The sequence below is a fragment of the Argopecten irradians genome, chromosome 7, assembly GCF_041381155.1.
Source record: "Argopecten irradians isolate NY chromosome 7, Ai_NY, whole genome shotgun sequence".
Lineage (NCBI taxonomy): Eukaryota > Metazoa > Mollusca > Bivalvia > Pectinida > Pectinidae > Argopecten > Argopecten irradians.
The window spans coordinates 31,936,456-31,960,330 of record NC_091140.1 but is presented as its reverse complement, the minus strand read 5'-3'; the positions used below and the strand labels follow the sequence as shown (position 1 = coordinate 31,960,330).

At 37.4% G+C, this 23,875-nt stretch overlaps 1 protein-coding gene and 1 pseudogene across 3 annotated transcripts in view; both read right to left on the bottom strand.

Annotated features, from left to right (window-relative positions):
* LOC138328159 (inverted formin-2-like) overlaps positions 1–7,082 on the bottom strand; it is a 45,744-nt gene extending 38,662 nt beyond the window's left edge. Inside the window, exons 1-2 of one of the 3 annotated variants that reach the window (XM_069274820.1) lie at positions 6,933–7,082; positions 219–929 (exon numbers count right to left, since the gene is read on the bottom strand). In XM_069274820.1, coding sequence (XP_069130921.1) covers positions 219–929; positions 6,933–6,951 — 730 coding nt within the window. In that variant the 5' untranslated portion in view covers positions 6,952–7,082. Of the gene's footprint in view, positions 1–218; positions 930–1,479; positions 1,992–4,180; positions 4,323–6,932 lie in introns of those variants that run through there. The other 2 variants (XM_069274821.1, XM_069274822.1) reach the window with 2 other exon arrangements.
* Positions 7,083–13,944: 6,862 nt separating this feature from the next.
* Positions 13,945–23,541, bottom strand: LOC138326918 (uncharacterized; annotated as a pseudogene).
* Between the last annotated feature and the right edge of the window lie 334 nt (positions 23,542–23,875).

Here is a 23,875-nt window from a genome sequence, read left to right as displayed (position 1 = left end):
TTTTGAAATATTTTAAATTTAGCATTAATGTCAGTTTGAAATAAACGCATTCTTTCTAGCATGCGGGATGAAGGTCAAAGCCATAGTCAAAATGACACTGAATGATTCGTGAATATTGAGAATTTTCAACAAGTGGACACGAGAGAGTTTAGGAACTTAACAAATAGACACGTTTATGAACATATTATACATCTTTATAGACAAATCAAGTTTCTTACCTTTTACCAATTTCTTGGTATAAGCACCGTGTTGCACCAAGTAATCCAATCCAAGTCGAGAGTTTAAAACTGACTTGATACATGCCACACACTCAAGCAGGAGCATGGCATCAGACAGTTGATTAACTCGCTTACTGCCAACACTGTCAACAATATCAAACAAACGATCCAAACCGCCATTATCTAAGAAACCTTGAATCCATTCACCTTTGCTGTGTTCTATCTTTCTCTTTAATGAACTCAAAGACTTCATACTAAATGTAGGTAAAGCTATGATTTCGACACAGATTTCAGGATCACAATGCTCCAAGTCGGGATGCAGAAGAGTTTCACTTATTTTCTTTCGGAGTTTCCATGTCGGTTTTGACTTTTTCTCTCCATTTATTTCCGAGTCTTTTTCAGAATCATTTGAACTATCCACGCTTTCCATTTCGCTGCCTTCTACTTTTAAGTAATCTTGTGTGTCGTCTGCTTCTCGGCGCATTGACTGATGGATGTCAGCAGTTGTGTTTCCCTCGAGCAAGTTCCCATCCACACTATCAATGCCTTGCTTGTGTTCATTGATGTTATCATGCGTCGTCTGCGGTTTCTGTTCGGGACTCTCTACATTGGCCTCCATATTTCGCCGTTTGGAACGTTTCTTCCTTTTCCATCCGGTCAAACGTGTGGTCGCTCGCCGGATTGATCGAAGAAACTCTGACATGTTATCTTCTGAAATTAATGAACCATGACGAAATAAAAAAAAACACACTACATGCATACAAATCAAACAACATTTCTTCCTGGTTTGACATTTATTACATGGAGCTACAGTATGTATGTATCATATTATGTACAACTATTCGACCGTAACCATATGTTGTGTCCCGTTTATATATATATTATGACACATTATGACACTTACTGTATCTTACTTGGGCCTGAGGTTTTCTCTGGAATGTTGGGTCACCGGTGTTTATATGTACACATATCAGCATGTACACTGGTGGAATGGCAACATAAAGATATAAGGGGAATGTATATACACGAGTTAAGTTTAAAGCAAATGCATTCAGATAATGCAACCTGAAGTGCATTAGATAAACGCTGAAATGAATCATTCATGTTTTCATTGCAGTTATGCTTTAGCGCCCACATTCACATGCCCCACCCTATTAAATTATATTTATAGGTCGATTCGCGATATGCCGACATGTTTGGGTGAAATCCGTGTTTATGAATGAGTTATATTGAATGAATTGGAAGCATGATCAATTCTTACCTTTTTTTCAAAGATTATCCTCAATATGTGACTGTACCGTTAGAGATACCGCTACTGTACCGATGTGTAACACATAAACAGCTACATGTAAATATGAGATTTATGACTTAAAAGTAAACAAAACCTCGTGTATCTCGCGACACACCTGTGTTGACCTACTTGTCTATCCTCAGGTGTGCCGTCTGGTATGTGTAAGATTATCACAATTACCGTCTACGTTTGACCTTTAGGTGCACAACAATGAATGAATGGTCAACCCGGAAATGACCAACGGCTATGTACTTATTGGGGTATTAAGATTCCACACACATACAATTGAACAGATCGGTACTGTTTTGTACACAAACAGGTTCTTAGAGTACATGTATAGCTCCATTATTGTACATGTACACATTGTCAAAGAAGTAAACAAGATATGAAATGTATATCTTAAGTGTTATGATCATGATATCAAATGATACTGTCTCGTCAGGAGGGCTGAAGTTGGTTGCGAGTTCCTAGTTCCTAGTTCCGTTTAAGCTTAAACGGAACTCGGGTCTGGTTCCTGGTTCCGTTTAAGTTAAACGGAACTCGGGTCTGGTTCCTGGTTCCGTTTAAGTTAAACGGAACTCGGGTCTGGTTCCTAGTTCCGTTTATTAAACGATATCCTATCTAGTACTGAAATTACTATCCTATACTATAATATTACGTGTGTACATGTGTGTATTAATACGAGAGACATGAAAAAAGAATAATTTAAAACTTGCATCCAGACCGGGTCTCAATATCTCACTACACATTTATGTTTATATATTACCTATTCTCGGGTACAATTGATTTGTACGTATACGCTTTAAACTGAATAGTTCGCTAAACCTGCCTGCATTATTAGGGTTTTTTTTTATTTTTTTTGTCTAATATATTAGGTAAAATATGAAACAAAGCCTAATAATATAGGCAGGTTTAGCGTACTTTATAATCAAACAAAGGGTAACAACTCTTGATCAAGACCGTAAATCCATGGTGAATGGATACGGATTCAAAATTGTACAGATAATTGGGCTGACGCCCCCCCCATTCCCCTCCGGGGACATGACTGATGGGTGGGGCCAACAGACCTATGGATACGCTGTTTTCATTGCTATGAATGGCCTGCGTGTACATGTATGTCGGGATTGATCTTACAATGTGTACATTGGTAAATATGACCTCTTTTCTGAAGTGTATGAACAATATTAATGATATCTTTTCTAGCTTGAAATATGCACCGTTTATATTTTTTTGTTTTGGTAAAATATATGAAGCCAACACCCCTTGGTATATCCTAGTTTACATTTTTAGAGGGCCGATATTAATAATCTGAAAATGATATGTCTCTTTCTGTGCAGTATCGCATTTTTCGATGATAAACTAATGAAGTACAGGTGCACATATAATCTGAGCGTTTTCCGCATTTAAATTTCAGCTGAATTTTGATATAAACTTCTTAATTTGCCTTTTACAAGTGACAAAGGTCTTTTAGACAAATATTAACATGTAGCAAATAAAAAGATTATTTCTAATAAAACAGCAATACACGTGACTGTTAATAAAACAAGAGCTGTTGGAGAACAGCAAAGCTCGCCTATTCAGAAGAAGTTGATGTTCAAATATTTACTATTTAATCATGGAAATATGACAAATGAACAGACTCAAAAAAACCTAAAGGACCCCAAATTGGTTGTATTATCACGTTCAGCATCCATACACATTAGGAAAATAAAATCATAAACATTTATGATGACTTATGCTTAAACAATAGACAAAATAGAAACTTGCTCAAAAACTTTAACATGGAAATATGACAAATTAACAGACTCAAAAAAACCTAAAGGGCCCCAAATTGGTTGTATTATCACGTTCAGCATCCATACACATTAGGAAAATAAAATCATAAACATTTATGATGACTTATGCTTAAACAATTGACAACATAAAAACTTGCTCAAAAACTTTAATATGGAAATATGACAAATTAACAGACTCAAAAACCCCCTAAATGACCCCAAATTGGTTGTATTATCACGTTCAGCATCCATACACATTAGGAAAATAAAATCATAAACATTTATGATGACTTATGCTTAAACAATAGACAAAATAGAAACTTGCTCAAAAACTTTAACATGGAAATATGACAAATTAACAGACTCAAAAACCCCCTAAATGACCCCAAATTGGTTGTATTATCACGTTCAGCATCCATACACATTAGGAAAATAAAATCATAAACATTTATGATGACTTATGCTTAAACAATAGACAAAATAGAAACTTGCTCAAAAACTTTAACACGGAAATATGACAAATTAACAGACTCAATAAAAAACCTAAAGGGCCCCAAATTGGTTGTATCATCACGTTCAGCATCCATACACATTAGGAAAATAAAATCATAAACATTTATGATGACTTAAGCTTAGACAATTGACGAAACAGAATCTTGCTCAAAAACTTTTACGTGAAATGGGACGCCAACGCTGACGCTGACGCCGACGCCGACGCCGGGGTGACAACATTAGCTCCCTCTATTCTTCGAATAGGCGAGCTAAAAAAGGTAACTATACGGAAATAAAATAAAATGTTCTATATTTCTGAAATACAGCTATTAATAATTCAAAATAGAGTAGTTTGACGTAGGCTGTGACATATTATCAGAAACATACATTCTACATGAACATACCTTGATTCTCTCGTCCGCACACTAATTCAGTCTTGTATAGTATTACTTGTATAATACAATGTTATGTCTTGTCCATGTGATAATAGTCACAAATTAGTGATTCATTTATATAAGTATTATATGCTTGTGTATCTAATATTGTTTTCAATTCGAAACCCAAACTAAAACTGACTACATAGGGATATGTAATGAATTTACCAACGTAGCTCCGTAAATTACACTATGATATACGAATAAGTTTAGATTCGTTACCGGACCCCTGTGATTTGTAGCATTTCTCATTTGAAAATTACCACTTAAGTATTAACAAATAGAATATTAAGTACATTCAATTGACGAAGTACTTAGTGAAGTATTTGGAATCCACTTATCATGCTGACATTGTCTGTCTGAACTGTATTAGATTAATTGTACAGACACTTGTTATCATACTTTATATTAAATATAATTACACGATAGGCGTTTTTTGAAAGTCACTTACATTGTATAATCTGGCAAATTAGGGAGTGTTTTTCCTTTGAGTATTTGTGACGCAGACATCGTATTAATCTAATTACATCTTTATTCTACAAGTGATTGACATATACGTCATAAAATATACCACATATGCGTTCTGACTTCAAACTTTCGAATGATTGCTTAGAATAAGAAAAACAGAACGAAATCACACTCGTGCACACATAATATTGAGTATTTTACAACAACAAAAAGATGAAAAGTCTTTTATAAGAGTGAAATTGAAAAAAAAGTGACATTGTGAATCTTTCTTCATTTTTTTTCTGACACATCGCTATCGTATTGGAATACGCGGTGTTTCTATTGTACAAAGAGTATCGACATCTGAGATACATTTTTGTATAGTCTATAGGTTTCCATATTGAACTGTTTGGTTTTAGTAGTTTAACATCCTGTTAACAGCCAGTGTCAATTAAGAACGTGCCAGGTTTGTTGGTGGAGGAAAGCCGGAGTATCCGGAGAAAAACCACTGACCACTGACCAGCGGTCAGTACCTGGCAACTGCCCCACATGGGATTCGAACTCGCGACCCAGAGGCTTGTGGAAATATGTCGAGACATCTTAGCCACCGCGGCCCACTCTGACTTCTTAATAAGGGTTGAACTAACTTGTGAAAACTTTCATTCATATATGAGAAGAAATCAATTTCTCAACGCAGAGTAACGGCCCGGTATGTGCTGATGCTGTATTTTCCTATAAGAGATGCACGTGTGTTGTGTTTTTCATATCAGGTAACTGCTAACTATTATACGATAATGCTGACACAAACGGCTTTGATTGCTTCCTTTGAGATAACACATTTTCTATTGTTAAACAATAAATAAACAATAAATAAATAAATAAACAAATAGACCATTAAACCAACATAACCGGTGTATTTTCGATTAAAGTGTTGAAGGATGGAATTTCGTCTCGGTTCAGGAAAAATGATACGAAACTAAATCAGCAATTAGTTGTCTGTTTTATTGCCGTTACACGACAGTCAATCATTCCGTGACGTTAATTAAAACATTCTCCGGATCCCGGATATAGATTTATAACTGATATATCTTATAGGTCATGATGACATGGTTCGTCTGCTTAACAAAACCGCCTACATATATGTACAATAAAATATTGAAAAAATATCATAAAACATTATCTTGAAATTTTAGTTGCTAATGTTCGGGGATCCATCCAAATTCACGGAGTTAAATACCTCGCGAAATTTAACAAAATCATGGTTTTACATATTTCAGCCTGTTTTCTGAATAACGCTACGAAAATAAATAACAACAAAACAGAAAAATCGCAAAATTTTACACCCGCGAAATTTAACAACAATACAGAAATCATTTGATAAAAAAAATGAGTCGCTCCGATAACCTTTGAATTTTAAGATATTGCGTATCGCAAATCGAATTATAATGAGTAATTTGAATACTGAATTTTAAATGTTATATAACAGAGCTATAAAATCAGAGTGTGCCATCACAAAAACCTGTTTCGCGGGTGTGTTTAGAGTGTAGTCTGATTTTTGTATTTTATATGTCAATAACAAAAACCATTTAATGTGACACTATGCACGATAATAAGTGTTTCCTTAAAGGAAAGTTTAAACAGTATTTGTTTTTGTACTTGACAAAACCACTTAGGGACAGGAAAGCTCTGAGGAGGGACTACATACTTTACATTAACAACAAACAAGAGATTATTATATAACTTGGGTTCCGTACGGAGGAAAATAAACAAATCGCCCTGGGTTAACTAGAAAGGTATGTCCATGCAAAGAAGTCTGTTCGATGTACACCAGATCGATATAGACATTTGCTCGGTGGTGAATAAAGTAAGGGTATCGGAATTTTGCTTTATCACTATAATAAATGTCCCTCTAAGTATACTGGGAATGTAGGCAGTGGTTAACATATATGTGTTTTACTAATGTGGCTAGTTGTGTACAAAGTAATTAATTAGTAATCGAGTACTTAATATATTTACATATAGTATACACGTATTAGGCATATACAAAAACTGTAATCCCCAGGGCGATGTCATATCTATTTACAAGTAAACCCTAACAGTTGATAGTTACAAACTCTTTATTACTTTTGTCTGTTACATTCATTGAGACGGTTAATATATCGGTCTACCGAGTTCATGTAGAATACCTAAGTCATCGTTTGATAATGAATGTCGCTTTGATTGCCAGGATATGATATTGAATAAATATAAGTAAATAATATAAAAAAACACTTACCTGCTGAGTTTCCAGACATTTTGTTGATCAATTTTCTGGACACTAATGATAAAACAGTCCTTAATTTGCCAACTCCTTTATCAATATGAAGTGCGTAGCACACACACGCGTGCGGATTTAGTGTTTGCTCAACGCTTTATATAAATGAATTCCGTTTCTATCCGGCAGAGGGCACTCCCTTCCACAAAACGGAAGCAAACAGATATTGCATGGAATTTGTCACCGATGTGAATAAAACGGTGAACCGGGAGTCTGCCTTCGGATTAAGTTTCCAGAAGATGAATGGCTTCAAACTGAATCGTCTGGATTTGCTCCGTTTTTCTTGTCTAACTAATCACCATGTCATACTGTACTTTATTAGCCATGTTGAAGGAAGCTGTTTGAGATGGGTCACGTCTTTCTAATTTGTTATAACTAAAAAGAGTAGTCATTTTTCTCTATAATTCTATTTTTCTGTGAACACCTCCCGACTCTTTTCATGATGCCAATTTATTTCAATTTCCGTCAAAATAGCCAAACAAATAAAACAAATCCACTTTTATCAAGCAAATAGTATGAAGACAATAAATTGATCTTCAGATATTATATTATTAAGGAAATGGTTGAGTGAGTTGACATAACTCGTGTCCAATACTTTTGTTATTAAACAATGAAATATGTTTCAATTCAAAGATATTTCCCAAAACAGGGCGCATAACTCTTGAACTGTAAAATCACTCATCCAAAGGTCAAAAGGTCAGTTATTTTCGGATCTAATGGTATAAGCCAAGGTGGCCCCATTGGACCAATCATTTAGAAGAGGAAACAAGATTTTGGTTAACACGTTGTAAAAGTTGTAAATGGAAGTAAATATACCAATCATAATGCCCACATCTCGAAAACGTTCGAACATAGATAATTGTGTACACCTTTCATACCACTCGTGTACATCATGCGGACGGATAGACATATTTCCCCCCTTTATTACTAGCTTATCAATTGACCAATTAGGACACAGAAGTACTATTAATCAACATTTCCGACCATTCGTGTTACTGAAGTATAGATGGCACGGACGGAAACAGAAGCTGATATCGTGATCATTTTCAATTTAAATCATAAACGACAACGATTTTTCCGACATGAAAGCGTTTTGTTTAATTAACTTTGGGAACTATTAAGAACTTTTAGTTTGACATTTTCATTGCAAATCGGACATAAGTATTTTAAATCATTAACATTTATTTAACGTATCTGTGTTCTAGTCACATTTAGTTTAGTTGTTTCCATTTCCATTTACGTATTTGAATCAACCTATTTCCTTTGAGGACAGATGCAAAGGTGAAAACGGTTAAGGTGATATGAAAACAGAGGTCAAAGAGACAATAAATGCCAGGGTAATTTTATGTCAGAAAGGCAATGACCAGAGTCATTTGAGGACAGAAATCTAGGCGACAACATCCATGACCATTTGATGACATAGATTAAGGAGACAGCATCCAGAGTCATTTGAGGACAGAGGTCAAGAAGACAACAGCAAGGGTCATTTGAGGACAGAGGTCAAGAAGACAACAACAAGGGTCATTTGAGAACAGAGGTCAAGGAGACAATATCCAGTGTCATTTGAAGACAGAGGTCAAGGAGACACAACACAACCAGGGTCATTTGAGGAAAGATGTCAAGAAGACAACTTCTCTTACCCCAGACAAGGATATCCACAGTTTTACCGGTGTGAGATTTTTCTTTCTCCCACACTTCACAGGGATATCCCGTGGTTGCTAGGGAAAAGATATCTCTATCTTACACAGGAGAGGGAGGGGGGGGGGGGGGGTGCAAGACAGCTCACACGCGCTAGACAATAACGTGACGTCATCAATACATGCGGACAGGGATATCTCAACCCTCGTGAAAGATTTTGACCGTCAAAAATCTTTCACTCGGGTTGAGATATCCCTGTCCACTTGATAGAGCCATGTAAGATTCTATTCATCTCACCATGGGGTAAAGACAAACTACACGAGATCTTTACACGTGCTCAATAGTTGTATGACTTCACGACAACAGTATCATGACGTCACGGTAATAGTATCATAACGTCACGACAACCATGAAATGACGTCATAAAGACGGCAAGGACGACGATTCATTGCGGTTACATCACCTTCGCTTGCATAAGTGACACATTTATAAGAGACACAAAGTTGTGCACGGGGTAAGAGAAAAAGAATCATTCACCTTCTTTGGGGGTGAGACAGGAGATCTCAACCCTCGGGATAAGATTCTTAAGCTGTTAAACACTCGGCAAAGCCTCGTGTTTGACAACTTAAGAATCTTACCCCTCGGGTTGAGATTCCCCTGTCTCACCCCAAAGGTGGTGAAAGATTCTATTAATCCAGGGTCATTTGAAAACAGGGGTCAAGGAGACGACATCCAGGGTCATTTGGAGACGGGGTCATGGAGACAACAGCCAGGGTCATTTGGAGACAGGAGTCAAGGAGACAACAGCCCGGGTCATTTGGAGACAGGGGTATAGGAGACGACATCAAGGGTCATTTGAAGACCGGGGTCAGGGAGACGATATACAGGGTCATTTGGAGACAGGGGCCAAGGAGACGACATCAAGGGTCATTTGGAGACAGAGGCCAAGAAGACGACATCAAGGGTTATTTGGAGACAGGGGCCAAGGAGATGACATCAAGGGTCATTTGAAGACAGGGGCCAAGGAGACGACATCAAGGGTCATTTGAAGACCGGGGTCAGGGAGACGACATCAAGGGTCATTTGGAGACAGGGGTCAAGGAGACGACATCAAGGGTCATTTGGAGACAGAGGCCAAGGAGACGACATCAAGGGTCATTTGAAGACCGGGGTCAGGGAGACGATATACAGGGTCATTTGGAGACAGGGGCCAAGGAGATGACATCAAGGGTCATTTGGAGACAGGGGCCAAGGAGACGACATCAAGGGTCATTTGGAGACAGAGGCCAAGAAGACGACATCAAGGGTCATTTGGAGACAGGGGCCAAGGAGACGACATCAAGGGTCATTTGGAGACAGGGGTCAAGGAGACGACATCAAGGGTCATTTGGAGACAGAGGCCAAGAAGACGACATCAAGGGTTATTTGGAGACAGGGGTCAAGGAGACGACATCAAGGGTCATTTGGAGACAGGGGCCAAGAAGATGACATCAAGGGTCATTTGGAGACAGGGGTCAAGGAGACGACATCAAGGGTCATTTGGAGACAGAGGCCAAGAAGACGACATCAAGGGTTATTTGGAGACAGGGGTCAAGGAGACGACATCAAGGGTCATTTGGAGACAGGGGCCAAGGAGATGACATCAAGGGTTATTTGGAGACCGGGGTCAAGGAGACGACATCCAGGGTCATTTGGAGACAGGGGCCAAGGAGACGACATTCAGGATCATTTGAAGACCGGGGTCAGGGAGACGATATACAGGGTCATTTGGAGACAGGGGCCAAGGAGACGACATCAAGGGTCATTTGGAGACAGAGGCCAAGAAGACGACATCAAGGGTTATTTGGAGACAGGGGTCAAGGAGACGACATCAAGGGTCATTTGGAGACAGGGGCCAAGGAGACGACATCAAGGGTCATTTGGAGACAGGGGTTGAGGAGACTACATCAAGGGTCATTTGGAGACAGGGGCCAAGGAGACGACATCAAGGGTTATTTGGAGACAGGGGCCAAGGAGACGACATCAAGGGTCATTTGGAGACCGGGGTCAGGGAGACGATATACAGGGTCATTTGGAGACAGGGGCCAAGGAGACGACATCAAGGGTCATTTGGAGACAGGGGCCAAGGAGACGACATCAAGGGTCATTTGGAGACGGGTCAAGGAGACGACATCAAGGGTCATTTGGAGACAGGGGTCAAGGAGACGACATCAAGGGTCATTTGGAGACAGAGGCCAAGAAGACGACATCAAGGGTTATTTGGAGACAGGGGTCAAGGAGACGACATCAAGGGTCATTTGGAGACAGGGGCCAAGAAGATGACATCAAGGGTCATTTGGAGACAGGGGCCAAGGAGACGACATCAAGGGTCATTTGAAGACCGGGGTCAGGGAGACGATATACAGGGTCATTTGGAGACAGGGGCCAAGGAGACGACATCAAGGGTTATTTGGAGACAGGGGTCAAGGAGACGACATCAAGGGTTATTTGGAGACAGAGGCCAAGAAGACGACATCAAGGGTTATTTGGAGACAGGGGTCAAGGAGACGACATCAAGGGTCATTTGGAGACAGAGGCCAAGGAGACGATATACAGGGTCATTTGGAGACAGGGGCCAAGGAGATGACATCAAGGGTCATTTGAAGACAGGGGCCAAGGAGACGACATTCAGGATCATTTAAACACACGTAGGCCAAGGAGACGACATTCAGGATCATTTAAACACACGTGGCCAAGGAGATGACATCAAGGGTTATTTGGAGACCGGGGTCAAGGAGACGACATCCAGGGTCATTTGGAGACAGGGGCCAAGGAGACGACATTCAGGATCATTTAAACACACGTAGGCCAAGGAGACAACAATTGTAGATGTGATTGTCGTTCTATGGAATGACGTTGCACACCAAACAGGTGCTTCGGAAACTCGGGCGATTGTTTTTTTTTCTCTGTCACACACACTTCAGCACAGTTTCAAATCCCGACATTTAATGCATATCAAACTTGACCTAGAGTCCATGTGACCTAAATTTGTATGGCGAGTATCGCTGTGACCTAGATTTGTATGGCGAGTGTCGCGTGACCTAGATTTGTATGACGAGTGTCGTAACCTATATTTGTACGGCGAGTATCGCTGTGACCTATATTTGTACGGCGAGTATCGCTGTGACCTAGATTTGTATTACGAGTATCGTTGTGACCTAGATTTGTATGACGAGTGTCGCCGTGACCTAGATTTGTATGACGAGTGACGCCGTAACCTAGATTTGTACGGCGAGTATCGCTGTGACCTATATTTGTACGGTGAGTATCGCTGTGACCTATATTTGTACGGTGAGTATCGCTGTGACCTAGATTTGTATGACGAGTATCGCCGTGACCTAGATTTGTATGACGAGTGTCGCCGTGACCTAGATTTGCATGGTTGGTGGCGTCATTGACATATAAATCATTTAGCTTTGGTTTCGGGGATTTCAGTACATACTAGATATTATCATTTATAAGAGAGATAACAATCATATAAGATCATAAGTTAATATTCTCTGTCATACAGGTCTAGATACTTACAAACACTTATTATTATAATGTCATTACCATAGGATACTCTGTGTGACAGAATGGAGGGTTGGAGACTAATGTCAAGGAAAACCATGTACATGTACAAATCTAAAGGATTGTCTGTCATGTGACAAAACTCCAGAACCTATATCCTATGCGACAAAATGACTTGGTAGATCGATAGTATTCGCTCCCGGCTTCCTGTACTCAACGAGACGGAAAATAATGGTCTACACCAAGTTAAAACGTGTTAATTTAGCGAAAAGCCGAACTAGTTCCTTCTTATCGATTTCCTCAGCTCAGTAACTGACGGAAATTATAGTTATTTTGTCATTAGGATAGACAATTGGATATTGTGTTATCTGGGGGCCTTACTCAATTGTCGCCGCACAAATTAATCTTGGTTAATTTGTTAGGAAAAAAGTCAGCTTTCCATATATATCGGAAATTATCCGGACTTGTGGGGTCCATGGTCACTTTTCCCGAGCCCGTCAATTAAACAGTGCCCACCACTTCCTGTGTAAAAGATTAGGTGACACAATCTTACATGTATAATGGTTCACTTCAATGCCAGAATAAGCTTTTCTTTGGGGGAGTGAAGGGGAAATAACTCGCATTATACACAGGCGAATAAAAAGTAAATGTGAATGTAAAATTAATTTGATAAATTTTAGAGTTGCAAAAAATATTAGTTTACCGTTAATACTACATCATCACTTACTGAACATATTAATAGAATTAATTGTTAATTTCTATAATGGGGACCTTGCGGTGCTATACTACCATACATGTACCATTATTGCGTCACGAGGCAAAAAAGCGAAACGTTCCAATGGTTATTATAGATTTACACAAGAAACTTTAGACCATGGATAAAAATGTTCTAACGTTACAATGCTATTAAACCTTTCGTTTTCTTTTCTAGAAAAGTAGTGGCGCTTTAATAGTCTTTTATATGCATACTCGGCTTTTAAAAAAAACTATGTACGAATTCATTTGCAATTAGTTTGACCTTCAATATATTGTTACCATAAAATGACCGTACTAATGTACAATCGCGACATCTCGGAGTAATTTCCGGCAATCTTCGGAAATATCTCCGAGGTGATCCGATTGATAAAACCGTAACTGAAAGTGAGCGAATGCTGTCAAATGTCTAGGGAGTAGTCATATTGAGATAATAGGGCATCAAATCTATAAATAACATATACAGAAATAATGTATAGCTCTGTGGGAAGACCTTAAAAGCAGTTACATTTCCTTTATAGTTATCCTAAAATAGAAGCTAACTTGATCGAGAAAGATAACTATCATATATTAATGGTGTTCAAATAGTACTTTGCGGACGTAAATTTGAACGACTACGATCCATCATCAAAGCACAGTGGCTATAAAAGGGCATTGAAAATTTAAATCAAAAGTTATTGTGTATGAACGCAATACTTTTGTTTGTGAACACAATACTTTTATGTGTAAACGCAATAACTATTGCGTGCTAACGCAACAGTATTTTGGGTGAACGCAAAGGTATTGAGGACGAACTCCATAGTTATTGCATTCTACCGTAATATACTTTTGCGTGGGAACGTAAAAGGAAATTGTGCATTGGAACTAGGATGAGTTGATTACAAACTCTGGATATTCTTAACATGAAAATGTCAAAAATAAGTTTACTCATATATTTTACTTGAAATAAGTTGCTTTCCATTCAGTGTATCGTAAACGTTCACTTAGCTCTAAAAAATAATTTTCAAACCACAATTTAAGAAAAACATTGTCTTTGTTTATTTAGTGACGATTTGGAAATAAATCATTGTATAATATAGATGTATATGAAAATGTTGAAATAAACAGTGTAATATATTATGTTATTTTATTAATAAGTTCTTCAAACAGTTTTATTGCAATTTCTGTTATAAATAGATGGTTTCGGTACCAAAACAGCATTTACCAAAACAGCATCACCATCTTCATTAATTCCAAAAGGAATGCTATCTCCACATATTTCCGATTGGTTTCGTAATTTGTTAAGAGGAACTGTAGACAACAGGTGCTATCTGCGAATCACATTGACCAATATCTGTTGGAAATGTTTATTGTTTTTCTTTTCTGTGTCGATCACAGCACAGATATTCCTCGTGGTAGGCGCTTGCGATCCTCCTATAGGGAAACAAGTTACAATATGGTTACAATTACCACAAATTATCCAATTTTAAACTACGCACAATGACTAAAACAATACAGGGTTTTTATTGTAACAATGAAAAATTGTAGATGAAAATAATTTTTCATTTGATTCGAGATTTCGACAAGCTGGACATTCTGATATCAATTGTAATATTGGAGAGGAGAAATTTCTGCCAATCTTCGGAAATTATGGATGTATCTCCGAAGATTGTCGGAAATTTCTTAAAGATGTTGCGATTGATTCTGATAATATCAGAGTTACTTCCCTTCGTTTCAATAGGAGTGAAACACATCTACAATAACGATGACACATAAACAATAAGCGTCTCAAGATAAAAAAATCTGCAAATAACTAGTAGGTAACTAGTATACTTTATATGTGCCAGACCAGTTGAATAATATCACATAACGTGCCAGTTAAATTATGGAGCAAGATATTTAAAAAAAGTGCACTGTAACCCAAATACTACCATCCTGGATGCCCCAGGGACCTTACTATCAAGACGTTACTAGTAAACCCTCGATCATCGAGAATGAAATAGCAAGGACAAGACAAACAACGATTAACACAGAAACTGTTACTTACGATGGCTTTGGTCAGTCGAATTTCTTTAATTATCAGAGTTTCCAGTTGTTGCAGACTTTCGTTTTCCTTCTGTAACTGTGATACAATATATGTTTTATTAAAGAATTAGAAAAGAGGTATTGGCACAAAAAAGAAAGAATCGTACGCAATTACTTATAAATCTCGCCCTTATTGTTTTATACGGTGGCTGATTTATGCCATTTCGTCTTTTCGCCGCGAAAAGACGAAAATTAAATATCTTAATTCTCGTCTTTTCGTCTTTTCGCCCCGAAAAGACGAAAATTAACAAATTTAAATTTCGTCTTTTCGCGGCGAAAAGACGAAAAGTCAAACACGAAAAGACGAAAGTGAAGCACGCTAATTAGCGCCTTTAATTTTCGTCTTTTCGTCTTTTCGGGGCGAAAAGACGAAAATTAACAAACCTTAAATTTCGTCTTTTCGTCTTTTCGGGCCGAAAAGACGAAAATTAACAAACCTTAATTTTCGTCTTTTCGCCTTTTCGCCCCGAAAAAATACAAATTACAGATATACTTTGTCATCTATCATATACGACGGAGATTATAATGTAATTTCTAATGTACAATTATGATGAAGACCATGTCATGTATGTAGTCAAAATGTCTTTTCAAATAATACACAGTACATTGTACCTACTGATTGACTGTTATAATTAACTGTATTTGAGCAATTTCTTGGTACAAGTCCTTCCTTTAAACTCAAAGTCTTCACGAGTTGTCTTTCATAAATTATTTTGTTAACAAGTTTATCCGTGGTTCAAACGCTTTCAAATAATACCCGCCGACAACTTTTTTTTTTCAAGTTGTGTAGGGGAGGCAACTCCTGTAAGTGCTATGTTTAGCATCTACACGGCAATGTTTTGATAAGCGTAATTGCTAAAGAGGGCGATTAGAACACAAAAAATAAGATATTAATGAACTTTAAAAAAATGTATCAATCACGCTAAAGGATTTGCGGAATGATGAATCTGTTAGTGGCACGTGGCATATGCCACGTGTGAGAAATCTACGTAACTGCTGTAAACAAAAATGTTGACTTCTGTTTTAAAACTTCTAATCTTAGTTATTGATGAAGATACTTGTAATACTATCAATCTAATAAATCGATTGTTATCATAAACTACTTTGATGCTTCCATATTGAACAATTAAGTCAATATTAAGATAAAAAGATTTCAAAATGACTTCCACACCAGACCGGAAGGCGAAAAGACGAAAAGACGAAAATTAAGGTTTGTTAATTTTCGTCTTTTCGGGGCGAAAAGACGAAAAGACGAAAATTAAGGTTTGTTAATTTTCGTCTTTTCGGGGCGAAAAGACGAAAAGACGAAAATTAAGGTTTGTTAAATTTCGTCTTTTCGGGGCGAAAAGACGAAAAGACGAAATTTGAGGTTTGTTAATTTTCGTCTTTTCGGGGCGAAATGACGAAAAGACGAGAATTTTGAAAGCGAAAAGACGAGAATCAAAGTCGCTAATTAGCGTGTATCACTTTCGTCTTTTCGTGTTTGACTTTTCGTCTTTTCGTCTTTTCGCGGCGAAAAGACGAAATTTAAAGTTGTTAAATTTCGTCTTTTCGGGGCGAAAAGACGAAAAGACGAAAATTAAGGTTTATTAATTCTCGTCTTTTCGGGGCGAAAAAACGAAAAGACGAAAAGACGAAATAGCACAAATCAGCCACCGTAGTTTTACCACTACTATTCTCCCGGCTTTTGTGGTCGCAAATACATGAACACATGGTAAAAGTGTTGTTTTCCTAGTGTACAGATTTCATAATCAACAAGCGCGACGAAATTAGTGTCTTTATGATGTCTAGCTACTGCTACATTTCAGGTTTGTGTATATAAACTGAAAATATTTTACAAACAGGGGTCAATACAAAATTTTATAGTTATTGCAGTTCAGCAACAGCTCCATAGCCCCTTAATTCTATATCTAACAGGTGAATATTGCAAGACATGGGTATGTGGAGGTGTTGGCGATATTTTCTATTCTAATTTAATTCCAAGTTTGGTTTAGGTTGCTCATTTCAAAAACCATAGAAATTGCACATACACATTCACATTATTCTCTTTTAAAACCAAATACGTACATGTAGCGGAAACAATGCGTGTAAACGCAAACAATGCGCAAACAAACCTGTGACACTTGTTTGTTGATTTCTTGCTTTCGGTGTCGTATAGACTTAACTTTGTCAGCCAACTCAATCGTCTTTTCAGTGTAATATCCAGGGTCTGTAAAATCGAGTAGATATATCTCAAAATATAACACTAAATTACTCAACGCTGCTTTTAAAAATTATGTTACATTTACTTACTGAATTACTATTTATACATAAGATTGACATTGTATTTATTTACATATATTCCCTTTAAAATAACATGTAGCTAAACATACTTGATTTCCGGTGTAGGGAAGCTTGCGAATACAATGATGTATTGTGGGATGGATATATTGTTGATGTACTTCCGGTTGAACTCTTGCGCCGCACTTTCGAACTAAGAACGGGTTTCGGTTTGATAACTTTATTCATTGGTCGTTGGTGTTTTGGCTTCCTTTGTCGAACTTCAGATGAAGATGGTCGTACCGGCTTACAAGGATAAACACTAGTCTTTTGTATATTGATGTTTTTATCCGTGAACTGAGCTGTTGACCGTTGGGGGGCAGGAGCTGATCGTCTGTTGCCTGCTGACCAGACAATAAGAACACAACAAAACACAAATCAGAAGTCAAATTAATTTTGTTTTCCATCTTAATTTGTTTTGTACCATCTAATATAACAGATAAGTAGTAATGTATTTCTTAACCCTGACATTGATTTCTTCTTTAAGATTTTGTTATTTTTTTTAGATTACAGATAGAATCTTTGCAAATATAATAAAAAAAAATATAATGAAATTTGATCTCCCTGACGGCATCCACGTTCAATTTTAGAAGTTTTGATAAATGATCCCTAGCAGATTGAATGCTATTTTGAAAAAAATGTACATTTAACGTTAGCCGACATAACAGGCTGCGAATTATTTTCTGACCCTGTTCCAAGACTTCGTTGAATATGTCTAGCTCTTGATCCAGTTCCGGTTGACTGCTCAGCGTATGATGAACTTCCGGACAGGAAGTAGAGGTAGTTCTAGATACATCAGTTGGTTTCTGCATTCTTGCTTTTATAGTCCTTTGTCCGGTAGCTTTGCTCAAATTACTTGTAGAGTTAGACATTGAGAGGCCAGGTTTTTGAGTTAGGACCTTTCTACTTGGACGATAACTTTGTGTCAGATAATTACAGGTAACTTTGGACATTTGTTTGTGTTGTTTTGGATGTTGTTTGGCTTTAGTACAGTTTCCCTGCAGTGTTTGAAGAACATCTTTCCATATAATTGGACTGTTCATAGCCGTTGTCTTGGAAACTGGCGTTGTCTGACTAAATGCGTCCTGTTGACAAAGATAAGGAACAAGACCGAGATATACCAGGAATAAGTCTGGATGATCTGTGCGACCACCATTAAAGCTCTTTCTGATTTTATCATAGCCGCTCGTCGGCCATCTGGTGGTTTTAAAGACGGAACCTACGCATGGAATTTGAGGAAGATTCTAACAGTAATGTCGGCCAAAAAGAAGAATTGTTAAAAGAAAAGGACGGATGAACGGATGGCGGACCATGAAGAGAGTCGATTTTGAACAAAGAAAAAGTCTAAAATGAAGGACTGATATTAGGAATCTTGGTTTTTAACACCTTTTAGACCAGAAATATATTTTTAAAAATTGATTGAAAACATGTAGAAGTAAACTTACAAATGACAAGTTAGCATGAAAAAGTTTGTAGCTACCTTAAATTTCCGGATTGTTGCGGGGTGTAAGTTTGCATCATGGCAGATTTTGCTAGACCCTCCACTTCATTATGTAGGCACACCAAGACATCCCTGCAAACGGGAAAGTAGAGAACATTTCTAAATCCAAACGAAAAATATATTTTATTTGATAACAACCAAATATTTCACAATATGCCCCATGCAAAATTAGAAATCCTTCAATTAAAATGTAGTTTTTGAATCTGCCAAGGGTCGATAATAAACTATAAGGAGTAATTTGATAACGTGATGTTGATTGATGATATGATGATAGAGGTGAATGTTGTTGTTGATGATGATGATGAATGTTGATGATGATAATGATAATGATGTTATGATGGTGAAAATTTTAGTCCCTATAAAATGCATACTTTTTTAATTATTCATGTTAATTAAAATATTGAAATAACCACCTTGACATATTCGTTTTAATAATCGTGATATACCTCATCGGTGTGGGGATTTTGTCCAGGTCAACGGTCTCCGCCAGACTTTCTGGAAAATACAACTCTCGTTTAACAAATAACGAGATATTTAGATATCTGTCACACAGACAGGAAAGTTTTTCATGTGAAGTTTCCATGACTAGAACGATGTGAACACTGATCTTAATAACTGAGAAAAATGATCGGACAGCGTAAGTACAAAAAAGGTGTAACACGTGCAAACGAGTTGTCAAACTTGTCTTCGAAACTAAGGTATGCAATATTTATGATTTATAAGAATTAGGCCCTAGACCGAAATGTGATTTTTTTTTCTTCACTTTTTGCTTAAAGATGCTCCTCCGCTGACAAATAGTATTTTTTTTCACTATTAAAAACAGGAGCAGACGATTTAGTATTTTTCTTCAGTTACAAAAGTTACTTACTTTACACCATTACCACCATTGAAAAGTTTGAGCTTCTTATTTTACTTCAAGTTAAAAATATGAAAAAATCATTAATTGCATCCCGAAAAAAATCGTACCACTATATCCTATATGAAATGAACTATGGATTGCGCATGTACCAAAGGCGAAATAAATTATTTTATATTATTTTTTTGTGTTAATTAGACTATTATATACACGATTAAACACCAATTATTGTTCAAATAATGAATATCATTTTTGGTCTGTCGGCTGTGGAGCATCTTTAATACCGTGGACGAGTTATGTGTGATACATGAATGAACATATTTTCCATCCTGCGGATAATACTTAGCAATGACATACTGTATAATATTAATTCAGACTTGTTAACCTCTGCCGACAAAGTGCCATATTTTTGGAATTTGAAGACCATAAAGACATGCACCCAGCATTCACACACCAGATTAAAACATCTTTGACGGACATATTGCGCCTAAATCTTGTATGCCTATGGAGCATTTGAGGTCTAACTAATTTATTCGTTGATATTTTCACGTTTTCTGTATATATGAATTGTTTTTTATCAAAATTCTTCGATTTTTCACACAACTGGTGTGTACTGAAATTGATAAAACAATAGATCAACCTCATCAAATAAAATTATTGTATACAATAATACGTTACCTTCTTCCTCTACTACGCCTGGCTGTAATACAAGGCTACTGAATATTTCTATAAGATCCGCCACCATCCTCCGGTTTCCGGTTACAATCCCCGCCCCGGTCATATGGTCCATCGGGATTCCGAAAATGTCGTCTGCTAACGAGTCAATGATCAACTGGGCCACTCTCGCTTCATCTCTAATAGAACTAATATTGGTCGAACCTGATAAGTTAGAAATTATAGTACAAAAATTCATCTTCCAATATATACACATGTAGTTATCGGAAACCTCGCATGATATTTACGAGTGCAAGATCAAATTCGTTACAAAATAGTGTCGCCTAAGGCTTCGACGCTGAAATAAAACATCTCTCAAGAAAGAAATTTCACAATAATACATTAGACTTAACTTTTTTGACAAAATAATGTGGATTTATCCGATTTATGAATAGAGATTTTTTCCATACCATTGATTTCCGACTCGGTACCGGTAGAATGAAGCTAAGGGAAGTATCTATGATAAATCTATACACAGTTCGGAAAAAAACATACAATGTATGTATGTATTACCAATTTTATTTCATTTTGGCACCATTAGACTGCTTCAAGCATTCTTGTTATTACTTTTTTCTTGCCCCTCTGACTGTATATTACTTTACGTACCCCTATGACTGTATACTAAATACTTTGTCACTTGCCCCTGTGACTATGATTGTATATTTCTTTGTCAAGTGCCCCTGTGACTGTATACTACTTCGTTGCATATTTCTGGAACTGTATACTAATTTGTCACGTGCATCTGTGATTGTATATTACTTTGTAGACGTCCATGTGACTGTATACTATTAGTAATTTGTTATTTGCCCCAGTGACTGAACGTATACAACTTGTACGTGCCCCTGTGACTCTGTATATACTTTTCACGCGACCTTGTGATTGTATACTTATTTGTTATGGGCCCCTATGATAGTATAATACTCTTACGTGCCCCTGTGACTACATACTACTTTGTTACATGTCCTGTGACTGTATAATATTTTATTAATTGTTACGTGCCCCTGTGACTACATACTACTTTGTTACATGTCCTGTGACTGTATAATATTTTATTAATTGTTACGTGCCCCTGTGACTACATACTACTTTGTTACATGTCCTGTGACTGTATAATATTTTATTAATTGTTACGTGCCCCTGTGACTACATACTACTTTGTTACATGTTCTGTGACTGTATAATATTTTATTAATTGTTACGTGCCCCTGTGATCGCATACTACATGTACTTCGTTGCGTGTTCCTGTGACTACATACTACTTTGTTACATGTCCTGTGACTGTATAATATTTTATTAATTGTTACGTGCCCCTGTGACTATAATACTACTTTGTTACATGTCCTGTGACTGTATAATATTTTGTTAATTGTTACGTGCCCCTGTGACTACATACTACTTTGTTACATGTCCTGTGACTGTATAATATTTTATTAATTGTTACGTGCCCCTGTGATCGCATACTACATGTACTTCGTTGCGTGTTCCTGTGACTATACTACATGTACTTCGTTGCGTGTTCCTGTGACTATAATACCACTTTGTTACGTGCCTATGTCTGTAGATTAATTCTTACGAGACCCTGTGACCATGTTCTTCTTTGTGACATATAACTGTATACTAATTTGTCACGCGCCCCTGTGACTGTATATGCAGTATAATGTTACTTGCCCCCGTGACTGTATACCTGGGATTGCTTCGCCGGTCACATGGCAATACAAAAGTAAGAAGTGTTCCACGCGGATGTCTTCCACGTGCTTTGCATGTTTAGCTCGATTTCCTACGACGTCCAACAAACTGTTCATGCGGCAGACGATATCTGTAAATAGACATATTTGGAATCGCCACTAAAAAGCGTACACAATAAGCCGAGTTTCTTCTGACATTACTACCAGACCTAAACACTGTAAACAGTTGGTGTAGTTTGAGTAATCTCAAACCCTTACTTGTATACTGTAGACATCCTTGTCAGGGGCGTAGGAAGGGGGGCGTAGGAAGGGGGGGGGGCAGGGGGGGCAACTGCCCCCCCGTTCCCCAGGACGGGGGGGGGGGCAAACATGTCTTTTTGCCCCCCCATTTTCGCCGACTGAAATTTTCTAAAAATGCTTATTTGAAAGAAAAAAGGGTCCTCCTGCACATTTTTCGTACTTCATTCTAGAAAATTTTCCGCTGCGCGGCGCATTTCCTAAAACGTTCAAGCACATAATGTCAATTCAATACACACAAACTAGACTAAAAATGTCCATCAAGGGATTCTATGTACTATTTAAAAAAATGTCTCTTAAAAGATCAATTTGTTTATGTCTTAGCGAGACAATTAATTCTTTTTTTTATGTTACACAACAATGTGCCGATGGTGTGAAGCCGGTATATTCAGATCGAGTAGGGTTGCATAATGTTATGACGACACAATTATCATTTCTAAATGCAGGTAGCTTTAAATCGAAAAATTACCATGTTAAGAACGCTTTATAATCATTAAACTTTATCGTAAAACTCATCTCAGCCATTCTAAATCGTAATTTTTTTCCCGGGGGAGACCCCCGGACCCCCCTAGCACCAAATTCTCGCGCCTTTGAGCGCTCGCAAATTCATCATATGCATCGTAAAACTCATCTTTTTTTGATAATTTGGCCAATTTGCGTATTCGTTAATTACTTTTTACCGACACCACTGTCTATTAATGTGTACAAGGATTAAATTTAGTGATGTATGAAAAATGTACATTAAGCATGTATACATTATGTGGTTGGCGGGAGGGGGGGTAGTTGGGTTTACAAAATATTGAGGACCTTTGCCCCCCCCCCCCCCCCCCCATGACGTTTCATCTTCCATCGCCACTGCTTGTAGTCCGAATTATCTTACCCTGATACCAAATTTGCACGTTTTTAGTAGGCAGATAGGTCATGTCTTTGTGACAATATAGACGGTTCTAAAAGTATTGGTAGATTTAGGTCTCATCATTTAAACTGATATTTATTTATGGCATCAGGGTGATGAGAAACGCGAATAAGAAGAAAGAGAAAGTAACATACACATACCATCATCTACATCTCTATCCATATCGCTGGCCATAGTCACATAGTCACACAGTGGGATCGAAATCTTTGGAAACAAAAAACAATGGGCGTGGCCTTCACTGAGTGCTTAAATGTCTGACCAATAGAAAAGACTCTTATTTATGCGTTCGGCGTATCATTTTTGACGTATATCTGTCAACCAAGCATAAAGGCACTGTCAGATATGGAATTAAAATAATTAGAAGAAGAGTCCCAGAGTAAAACCAACGACCTACGGTAGCACCTAGCATCTACTAGAATCCCATGTAAGTTTCGAACTATCCGTGAATCCAAATATTGTGGGCTATGGTCATAATACTTTGAAACGACTCGGCCACATTTTACTTGTACTTCATACGATAAAACCGTTCATGTAATATATCAAGAACAAAACTAACAAAAACAACCAGTAACAAACAAAACACATTTTCTTTAGCATTTTAATATTCGCCTG